Source organism: Myxine glutinosa, chromosome 3 (assembly GCF_964187855.1).
Source record: "Myxine glutinosa chromosome 3, kmMyxGlut1.1, whole genome shotgun sequence".
NCBI lineage: Eukaryota > Metazoa > Chordata > Myxini > Myxiniformes > Myxinidae > Myxine > Myxine glutinosa.
This window is the reverse complement of record NC_136263.1, coordinates 35,378,102-35,389,317: the sequence shown is the minus strand read 5'-3', so window position 1 is coordinate 35,389,317 and position 11,216 is coordinate 35,378,102. Positions and strand designations below refer to the sequence as shown.

The following is an 11,216-nucleotide window of genomic DNA, read 5'->3' as shown; positions in this document are numbered from 1 at the left end:
CCAAATTCGTCTTCACTCCCTCTAACCAAATTTGCCATCATCCAATTCATCATCAATTCCTCATAAGGAGGAAGAGATGGAACAACAACACAATGTTACACCCACGTCATGATGCGTCTCACAATCCCAAACATTTGCACAAAAATAAAAACAATAACATGGCATGGTGTGGAGTTGCGTCACCTCAGGTGAGTGGATGTAGATGGTGCGAGGAGATTTCAATCCTAACTACTTCCTAAATGACATTAACACACTTTACACTACCCGGGGTCTTTCCCTGCCAATCCATTAGCCATCTTACTCTGTGCGGTTTTAAGAACCAAATTCCCATTGACCAAACTGTGGTGCTTCATCAATTTGGGGTCTCACTCCCCCGATTCAACTCCCTGTGCTTTTGCACAATTTCAGGACTGGGTAGTGTGGCTCTCCCAGCAGGTCCACCCACCTGCACACCTCCACCACTGCAGTTGCCTCCGAGCTTACCTGCTCCTTACCCTAACCTATCTAACTGGGGAAGGCCCTCTGGCACTCTCCCCACTCGGTGCCCTCTCTGGCACTGGGCTACCCGGGTCCGTCCTCCGGATCCTCGGGCCCCATCCACAGCTCTAACGGCTCCCAGAGCCCACCTGTGGCCTCACTTGGCCGACATACTAACAGTGGCGGGGTGCCCATTTAACTACACACTAACAGGCCACACGCCCAGCCATTTCCACGACACTAATGCACCCATCCAAACACTATTCTTCCACACGCACCACAGATGCCAATATCCAACCACAATTTACCTACTCCCTCTACCTAACTCTTACACTACCCTCCCCGGGTATTCGTGATGGGGTCCATCCTCCCCATACACACCTTCGCACCATCCACTCCACTCCACAGCTTCCACCATACTCCCTCCACACCATCCATTCCATACTCCATGTATTCCATACTCCATGTATTCCACACACCTGTTCATTTGCACACCTGTGCAATCACACCTGGTGCCACCTGCACCCTCCTTCCTCCCAGGCTTCTTCAATCATTCAGTACAATGCACAACCACAATTGTTCCTCATACACTGCTCCATACACTTCCACGCTCAATACAATCCACAATCACCATTACTCACTCATACATTTAGTCAGGTTCACTATGTTTTTTCGTTCAATTTTTTTGGAGATGAGCAAAACTATACATTTTTGGAATATTCAGAGCATGAGGAATCCAAAAATTAATGTTTACATTTGCGTAGACACCTTTGCGAAAATGACCCTCAGGACAGTGATGAAGATCTGTAAAAGCATATTCCTGAACGGTATAGACCTCGTAGATCCTGTGTATAGGACTTATAGTTCAATCTGATACTACCTATAACTTCCTATAACAACCTATAACTTCAAAGGACTTGCAATATCATGTATTATGTAATACAGTTATATCACAAATATAAAGACAATGGTTTTCAATTGCCTTTGTTTGTTGCTTTTCTATAATCCTGAGCACTATTTTGAGGCCTTTATTGGATTCCTTGACCCAGAAAACATGTCATAGGATTAGCATATTTAATTCAGTTTCTAGCTTGACTAGAAGCCGAGATCACGCAAAATATGTATTTTATGGCGGCCATTTTGAAAATCCAAAATGGCGGCCATGCAGGTGTCTGTGCAAATGCCAACATTGATTTTCGGATTCTCCATGCTCTGATGATTCCAAAAATGTACAGGTTTGATAATCTCCCAAAATTTTGAACGAAATTATATTTGTTAACATAGTGAACCTGACTCTTCATCACTGTCCTGAGTGTCATTTTCGCAAAGGTGTCTATGCAAATGCAACATTCATTTTTGGATTCCTCATGCTCTGAGTATTCCAGAAATGTATAGTTTTGCTAATCTCCAAAAATTTTGAACGAAATTATATTTGTTAACATAGTGAACCTGACTAAGAGGTGGGCTGCTGGTCCAAGTTGTCGATTTGACGCATTAATTCTGCCCACAAGTTCTCTATCGGATTCATATCCGGGGACATGGCCAGCCACTCCATATGCTCGACACCACGGTCAGCAAGAAAGTGTTGGATCATGCGAGCACGATGAGGCCGTGCATTGTCATCTTGGAAGACAAAGTTTCCTCGAAAGGCTGCACGAGCAAATGGAAGCAATGTTTCTTCCAGAATGACCCTGTACTTGAACTGGTTCAGGTTTCCATTCAGAACAACCAGGTCAGTTTTGCCCCCTGCATGAAAAGCAGCCCAAATGGTCACCCCACCACCTCCAGTTTGGACTCTTGGCACTATACAATCTTCGTTGTGGGCTTCATGTACTTGTCTGCGCACTCGGACGCAGCCATCTTGACGATAGACCAGAAATCTAGACTCGTCACTGAAGATTCCGTGATTCCAGTGTCCTGGCTGCCATTGACAGTGCTCTCTGGCCCACTGCAATCGGCGCTGGCGGTGTTGTCTGGTCAGGCGTGGCTTTCTCAGGGGACGCCTGGCACGATAGCCTGCTTGAACCAGTCGTTGGTTGACTAGCCTTCTGGATACAGGCACATTTGTCAGTTGCTGCCACTCAGCCCTAAGCCGATTAGCTGACTTGGTACGGCCATTGCAGACTCACCGGTGCAGCTGGCGATCATCTCTCCTTGTGGTTCTGCGTGGACATCTTGGCCTCGGTATTGGAGTAGGGACACCCCTCTGAGCATTTCGTTTCAGGATCTTTGACACCTGACCTTGAGTGATGCCATACTGCCAAGCAATAGCATGCTGTTTAATGCCAGAATTTCGTAAAGCCACCACTCCATGACAAACAGCATTGTCAAGTTGACGGACCATCTCCAGAGGAAGCGGCAATAACTTTTGTAGACGTGCAGCAGTTGTTTTCCACTAATACAGAACGCAAGGACCCTTATATACCCGATTGTGAAGCCAATCGTCAAATGTACCTGTCCTTACATTTTGTCACGCCACCTGTGATATAATCCTGTTATTGACTTCTTGCTGCGAAAGACAATCAGAGACATGGTTCTTTCAACAAAGACATCACCGAAGGGTAAAAGAAACTCACCAGATTGATATACTGGGGTCATAAAGTAAACCCAAGTCAAGAAAAAATATATATACCATATTAAATGCCAAGTTTGGCATTTATATACCAAGTACGGGGATGACAATTTATATACCAATTATATACCACACCATTTATATACCAATATATACCAAGATCCAAATATATATACCAATATATACGTATGTTTATATATATGTATATGTGTATATATATATATATATATATATATATATATATATATATATATATATATATATATATATATATATATATATGTATATATACGCATGTATGTATATATGTATGTTTGTATGGGGTGGGGGGTTGGGGAGTTTAAGAGGATATGATCCTCTTACCAACCTATGATCTTTTTTCTTCCAAACATTGTTCATTTTTCTATATCATGTCCACATCCAGCAATTGTCACATTAACTTCGGTGTTAAAGTAAATTTGTCGTCAACTTGTGTTTTAATGTATGGACAATATATTTCAAGTGTTTCTCTGACTATGTCTCTAAATACTGCGCTTTCTTGTTTTTCCAGCCAAACCTGCCACACCATTGTCATCTCCATCAAGTGATACCAGCCCAGGCTCGACGGACCCCTCAATTTCGATCAAATTTATCCTGGGCGACCATGTCTTGGTCAATGGATCTCGGCCTGGTGTCCTTTGTTACTTGGGTGCCACACAGTTTGCTCCTGGTGAATGGGCTGGAGTAGAGTTGGATGAGCCAGTTGGGAAGAATGATGGAACTGTAGCTGGTGTGAGATATTTCACTTGCGGAGCACTTCGAGGGGTCTTCACAAGACCATCCAAACTCACCCCAGTCATGGATGCGGGAATGTCAGGGTCCGAACTCATCTGTGACCTTCAGAAAGCAGACCATCAATCTGACATTGTCACAGTATCAGCCATCCCTTCTGCATCAGTGGACCAATCAAATGCATCTACCCCCGAAACCCCTCTCTCTCAAAGCCATTCAGACACTGCACCTTCTGGTGCTTCCTTGTCTCCCAGCCAATCACACAATTCACCTGCAGGATTCCCTCTCTGTCTTAACGAATCAGGTGATACTATCACTGCTTCCCCTCCATCTCTGAGCCAAACAAATGCTTCAAGGCGTGGATCGGAAGCAGAAATGACCATGTCCACAACTTGCAGTTTGCGGCATGTGTCCTCGACCAGTAACTTGTCGGAATCCGGATCAATGAAGAAAGGAGAAAGGGAACTGAGGATAGGGGATCGCGTGCTGGTAAGATTTGATTTGATGGATGGGAATTTAATCATTCTGTTTGGCCGTTACATCTTGCAGGAAGGCAAGTTGTGATCTGAACTTGAAGAGGGGGGGAGGAGTGTAGTGTGGAAGGGTAAAGTGAGAAAGCCTGAGAAAAATCCTGAGGAACTGTCTACATGTTAATTATGCAAAAAAACAAACAAACAAAAATTTCATATGTGTCCCCCAACCCCTCCAACCTCCACTCATACATTCCTTTCCCTCTTCCGTCCTGCTGAACCTGCATAATTCCAAACACTCGACTCTTCCAGACTTACCCCTTAATCTTCCTCTTCTTTGCATTCTGTATGCTCCTTTTGTGCAACTCTTAATTTTCTCAACTCCCCACCTCCCCTTCCCCATATGCATGCATAATATATATGGCTCATAAAGAATATTACATTTTAAATTTGAAAATATATTTGGGGCTGGCAAGATGTCCTGGAGGTATGGACGTTCACCTCAAAGCCATCCAGCCTGGGTTGAAGTCCCGATCCCACTATGAACTGCCATCCCGGTGTTTCCCAAAGAGGGTGATTCATCAATGTGTGTGCCGTCCCTTGGATGGACGTTAAACGGGCGTACCGTCTTTCGACATTAGTGATGGACATTCAAGGTCTCATGGTATCCTTCGTGAAGAAGAGGCAAGCTATCGCTATCACCCTGAACAAATTCCTAATTCCCACCCTAACCTTAGTCACCCGTTGAGCCTGGCCAGCCTGTTCATGAAAGACTTGGGCCAAAACTTCCTCCTGGCCAACCCCACAAGAACGTGGGAATAGTGTGTGTGTGTGTGTGTGTGTGTGTGTGTGTGTGTGTGTGTGTGTGTGTGTGTGTGTGTGTGTGTGTGTGTGTGTGTGTGTGTGTGTGTGTGTGTGTGTGTGTGTGTGTGTGTGTGTGTGACTGTGTGTGTGTGTGTGGTGTGTTATGATAAATAATCAAATATGTTTGTTATTCTGCTGATTTGGAGTTCGCATCTTGAGCACTTGGCTCACGATGCTTAGATCTGTGGTTGAAATCCCTTAAACCGTTGATTTGTCATTTATTTGCTAACGTCCTCATGATTGATACAAATTTTTACTGGATACCCCATTCTCTTTTCTTTTTCTTTTTTACAGGTGAGTGGGAGCAAGGCGGGGGTGGTACGCTATTTGGGTGCTGCCGAGTTTGCAAAGGGAGAATGGTGCGGCGTAGAGCTCGATGAACCCCTCGGGAAAAACGATGGATCAGTGGCTGGAGCAAGGTCGGCTGATTATTTTTGATTCGAGAAGTTTCAGTTCAGTAGGATTCGATTATGCAGCGTTTACACTTGTAAGTCGTGTAGACAAACGGAACATTTTGAACGTCTTTGTGTTTTTAATGCTGTACAAATCCCTTCAGGTATTTTCAGTGTCAGCCGAGGTATGGCCTCTTCGCTCCGGTGCACAAGGTTACGAAGATCGGGTTTCCATCCACAACGACCAAGGGAAAGACTGGGGGTACTGGCAGTGCGTTTGGGCCTGGAGTTCAGTGGAGAGGGGGTCCAGGTACTGGCACTTTGAGACGCAGTCCCAGTGGATCATCCATCAGCTCTCTCAGTTCGGTGGCTTCTTCAAGCTTTAAGCCAAGCAGAGCTGGATTGGTATGTGATAGTACTTTGGTCACGAGTAACATTCCAGGTACCAATGGACCTTAACATGAATCCAAAGGATGAGGCAATATGTTTTTTTCTTAACCTCGCTTCATGCCTGGGATCATTATGCAGAGAGAGAAGATAAACTAAAACCTGCACACAAAACTTTGCCTTTGGTACCAGCTCCCACAAACAACGCTATTTCCTTACCCCAACCTCAGCTTTCCGAGACATCTGCCAGATACCATCGTAAGGTGACAGGTGGCACGGCGATAGCTGAGGCATTGAGAGAGTCTGAGCAGCACGTGTCCCAATTGCTGGCAGAGAGAGATGCTGAGCGAGCTGAGGTTGCCATGGCTGACACTCGTGCCGGACATGCTACGAGCGAGCTGGCGAGCTTGAAGGAAAAACATGCGCAGGTATATACAGTACTTGACAACATTTGCACATACTATGTAGTCATTGTTAGCATTCTTGTACACTTTAAGTTATTAGATCATTCAGGCCAAGATTTATTATTTTATTTTTTATTTTATGACTTGTAATTGAGCTCACGTACACACACACACACACACACACACACACACACACACACACACACACACACACACACTCGCACACAAACACACACACACATACATATATATACACACACACACGAACATACTGACAAGACAAACACTTAACGCAGCCACTGAGCTTGGGGTAGTGCCGGCACTACCGTCACTTCCCGGGATACTCTGGGTACCAGCGACGTCATAACAGCCTCATAACTTTTCTCACTGTACTCAGCGGGGCATTTCCTCTGGAGGAATTTTCTCCTCCCCATGGATGCCAATCGATGGAGATTGTTAAAGGTGGGCGCGATTCGGAAAATTTTAAGTCCGCTTACCGCTTATCCGCTCCGCCAGCCCGTGTAGTCCGATTCGCTTATCCGCTTCAGCGGCCGAAAATCTTAGTCCGCTTACCGCTTATCCGCTTATCCGCTTCGATTCGATTTTTTAAAAGCGCTTCGACGTTTTAAAAGCGATTTTTGACGTTTCTAAAGGGAATTTAATGCTTTTTAAGCCTAAATAGCCATTTCTAACTACTACAAAGACAAACAAAGCTTTTAAGATCAAAAATATACATTTTTATTTAAATAAAATTTATTCAAAATTTATTGAAATAAAGTTTTCCACTCGACTCTACTCTACTCTACAGTTAATTTAAATATAATTTTAATATATGCAAGTTACATTAAAGAAAAATCAATTTGCCCGTCCTTTCTTTGACAAGAGAGTCTACTAGTCAACAGACTAGCAGTCTGTTGACTAGTCCTCGTCTTCCTCCTCCACCTCGTGGGCCTTCTTGAGGATTTGGAGGTTGCTCCTTCATGCCGCCTTGAGGTCGTTGTGCTGGGCATCGTGGTACCTCTGGTAGTGCACCTTCAAGTTTGAACTTGATCCGGGCTGGGCTTTGAGTGTCTTTGAGCACTTGGTGCACGTGGCCTTGCTGTCCACGACCTTGAAGAAGGGGGCGATGTGCCTCCACTTCTGGCTGAGGCTGGAATTGTCTGTGTCCATTGTCACGTTGATCTCAGCCGACTCGATTGAGTCCAGCGACATCCTGCTCTCGCTGCGCGCGAGCTGAGGGGTCAGGGCGCAGATCTCCTGACTGTCCTCCACGTCCCCCATCATGTTGACCGCCGGGTTGTGGATGTCGCTGTGCTGGGACTGCTGGTTTGCGTCGCTCGTGTGCCTGTTCCTGGCACTGCCGCTGGGCTGGAGAGTCAGAAATCTCTCCATCTTGACGTTATTGCCGCTCTAGCGTCCAATAAAATATTCAGTTTTCACTTATTATTCACTTAAATAAATATTCACAATTCTAGAGTAACGGCTCAGGCTAACAGCTGATTTGGCGAATCGCGATGCGCTTTAATTTTTCGGTAGTCCGCTTACGCTTATCCGCTTCGGTTTCCGGGGGTTGTTCCGATTCGCTTATCCGCTTCGAAAACGTTAGTCCGCTGCAGCGGATAAGCGGATAAGCGGACTTTCGAAGCGGACCGCCCACCTTTGGAGATTGTCCATGCTCTATCTTTTTCAAGCAAGGAAGCAACACGTACGAAGTCGTTGGTATGATTTGAACTGGTCCAAACCGGATGGGTGTTTTTTTTAGGAGATACCATCTCCTTACTGGATGGCCGTTGGCTCCCGATGGGAGCTCATCCGCCCTTTGCCAGGTGTTGTTTTTGGTCGTGGCAGGGTGTCACAGTCACCCTCTCCACAAGCAAAGCCAATGAGGGTGTTGGTTTAGTCACCAACAAGCCGACCATTCGGCAGGTAGCACTGGGTTACATGTTACCAGTGGCAGTCCCAAAAGACTAACCTGACCAAAAAAAGTCATTATTGCTTTCCTTAGTCTCCCACCCACCGGCGCAGCGGGGGACGGTGTGTGTGTGTATGTATGTGTGTGTGTGTGTGTGTGTGTGTGTGTGTGTGTGTGTGTCTGTGTGTGTGTGTGTGTGTGTGTGTGTGTGTGTGTGTGTGTGTGTGTGTGTGTGTGTGTGTGTGTGTGTGCACGTGTGTTTCCAGGCCATAACGGTTTTTACCATTTGAGCTTTTGTCTTCAAGTTATCAACAAAACTTTTATCGTGAGAATATGGAGAAAATAAAAAAATTGGGTCAAAATATGAAAGAGCAGTCAGTGACTGTAAATATGTCTTATTAGCCCCGCCACAGTGTGTTAAGCTTGAGACGCCCCGTTGTTCTTTCTTGAATCACTTCTGTGTTTCTCCATTATTTACCATTGAGCTTCAGTGTGTCTGTCCAGGCATTAACATTTTACCAATTGAGCTTCTGCCATCATATCTTCAACAAACCTTTGTTATGAGAATATGGAGAACACAAATGAATGCTGGAATGGCACTGTAGAGCATACCCCTGCCAGGCTGAACAGTTTACGTTTCGTATCCCACTGATGGGTCGGATCTGCATCCGAATCTGAACCAAAATCTGATCGGCTTGTTCTTGCCACGTATCCAACTCATCCACCAAGTTTTGTCACAAGTCGTCCACAACGTTTTGAGATATCATGCTATACTGTATATCGTTTTTAGCTCTATCACTCAATGGTGAAAAATCACTTTTAAATATCTCTGACCCAGATCCGGATTCAGATCTTCACCAAAATTGAAAAAAATTCTTCTTTGTCACACACCCAACCTGTCCACCAACTTTCGTCCTAATCCATCCGTAACTTGTTGAGATGACGTGCTATATATCATTTTTGGCCCTATCTCTCAATGGTGAAGAATCACTTATCTTGCTACTGGTAAACACGTAATCTAATACTACGTGTTCAATGTTCATGGTCGGGTTGTCGGCGACTAACCCAGCTCCCCCATCTGGACTTGCCTGGGTGAGGAGGGTGTATGACACACCCAGTGAATGAAAAAAATGAATGAATGATCGTTTTAAGGCCATTTTCCCCGCTAGAGCGGGGGTTAGCCTTGCGGGCCCCATGACAATCATGGTTCCCTGTTTGAGGCAATGTTTTTATGGCCGGATGCCCTTCCTGACGCCAACCCTTGGTCACGCTCTTACGATGCGCAGGGATACGGTGTACCTATTCTAACCGGGGTACACACCAGGATCATTCATCCTAGCAAGGTGGTACTCAATTTGCCGACCTCGGAAGGATGACAGGCTGAGTCAACCCCCCTGGTGTTAATTCAGCGATCGACCGGGATTCGAACCCAGGATCCTAGGATCCCAAGCCGGCACCCTAACCGCTAAGCCAACACCAGGCTTGACCAGGCAACACCAACACCGGGCAATACCATACACCCTAATTGATGATCAAAATCTCACGTGACTCCAACTAACCAAAAGGCGACAAAAGCATCAAATAAAAAAATGCAGAGAAAAGGCAACAAACCTGTTCATTGAGGTGAATCTTCTTCAGCATTTTTGTACACACCCAGTGAGATATAAAAAAAAAAACAGACTTGTTAAAGAGCGGAGGAGCTCTTCATGGGCCAACAGCATGTCACTGCAACTCAACTTTCTCTCCAGTCGTCTTAAGTTGCTTGCCACTGGGCACATGGCAAGTTGGGTGAAGTATGTGCGGCAGAAGACGGCATGTATTCTGCATCATTTTAAACAAATCCTACTGCAGACACACAGTCATCATCATCCGCTGTCATATCAGCCAATGTTTATGATGTGGATAACTGAGATCCGTCGAGACGATGGCTCAACTCTCGACGACGACGAAGAATCACTTACAAAATTGATCCGGATCTCACAAAAAAATCAGAGCATATTTTTTTTTTTTTTTTTTTTTGTATACTGAATCGAGGCTCGTGAAAGAGCTAACATTTATTTCACAAACAAATCAACCAGACAAACAAAATATGTAAAAAGAGGGAGCGGAAGACAAGATGGGGAGAGAAGGGGAAGCACACAAACACAACATTTGAGAGCAGGGAGAAGTGTGGGAGGGAGAGGGCTTGGGGGGAGGAGGCGTGGGAAGGGGAGGGGGGGGGGGGGAGAGGTATAAAACACAAGGAGACCAAGGACTTCCAGGACAGAAGTTGGTATTTCAAAAAAAAGTGGAGGATTTTGGGTGAAATTAGCGGGGGTAGAAAAGATCAAGGTTTTGGATGGGGGAAGATAAGAGATGGTGGTGAACAGCTGTTTTAAAGACCTGGAGGGTGGAGTGGGATTGGAGAGAGTGAGGGAGTTTGTTCCAGAGGCGGGAGGAATGAAGGAGTGAAGGTGAGCAGAGAGTCTTGATTTTGGCAGTTTAACCATAAGAGGGTTGCAGGCAGATCTTGTGCGACCTGTAGGAATATTTGGGGGACAGAGCCCAGAGAGAGCTGGGGGGGCAAGGCCAGAGAGGAGTCGGTAGAAGACGGAAAGACCACCAACCTGCCTGCGGTGAGTGAGTGAAAGGCCCTTGGAGTTAGCTTCATCGTGGGAGATTCCAATGATTCTGAATGATTTCATCCTTGTGACACACCCAACCTCTCCAAATTACATCCAAATCCATCCACAACTTGTCATTTTCATCAAGGTCAGTTTGACTACATAGCGGATGCAGATGGGCTTTGCATTTTGAGATGCTTTTAGTTTTATTTTTTATTGATAGCCACAGTTAAGGTTTTTTACTTTGGCCTTATTTGTTTGCACATTCATTGCATGTTTCCCTAAGGGCATTAACAATCAACCACATTGTGTTGACTGGTGTCACATGAAACCAGATCACCAAGGAAGGCAGAATACCCCATTC

The 11,216-nt window shown here is 45.4% G+C and overlaps 1 protein-coding gene across 1 annotated transcript in view; it reads left to right on the top strand.

Annotated features, from left to right (window-relative positions):
• Nucleotides 1-11,216, top strand: part of LOC137417057 (uncharacterized) — a 293,573-nt gene that overhangs the window by 229,102 nt on the left and 53,255 nt on the right. The window contains exons 2-5 of the mRNA XM_068102807.2: nucleotides 3,600-4,309; nucleotides 5,449-5,573; nucleotides 5,711-5,951; nucleotides 6,164-6,361. Of these exons, the coding sequence (XP_067958908.2) occupies nucleotides 3,887-4,309; nucleotides 5,449-5,573; nucleotides 5,711-5,951; nucleotides 6,164-6,361 (987 nt within the window). The 5' untranslated portion in view covers nucleotides 3,600-3,886. The remainder of the gene's footprint in view (nucleotides 1-3,599; nucleotides 4,310-5,448; nucleotides 5,574-5,710; nucleotides 5,952-6,163; nucleotides 6,362-11,216) is intronic.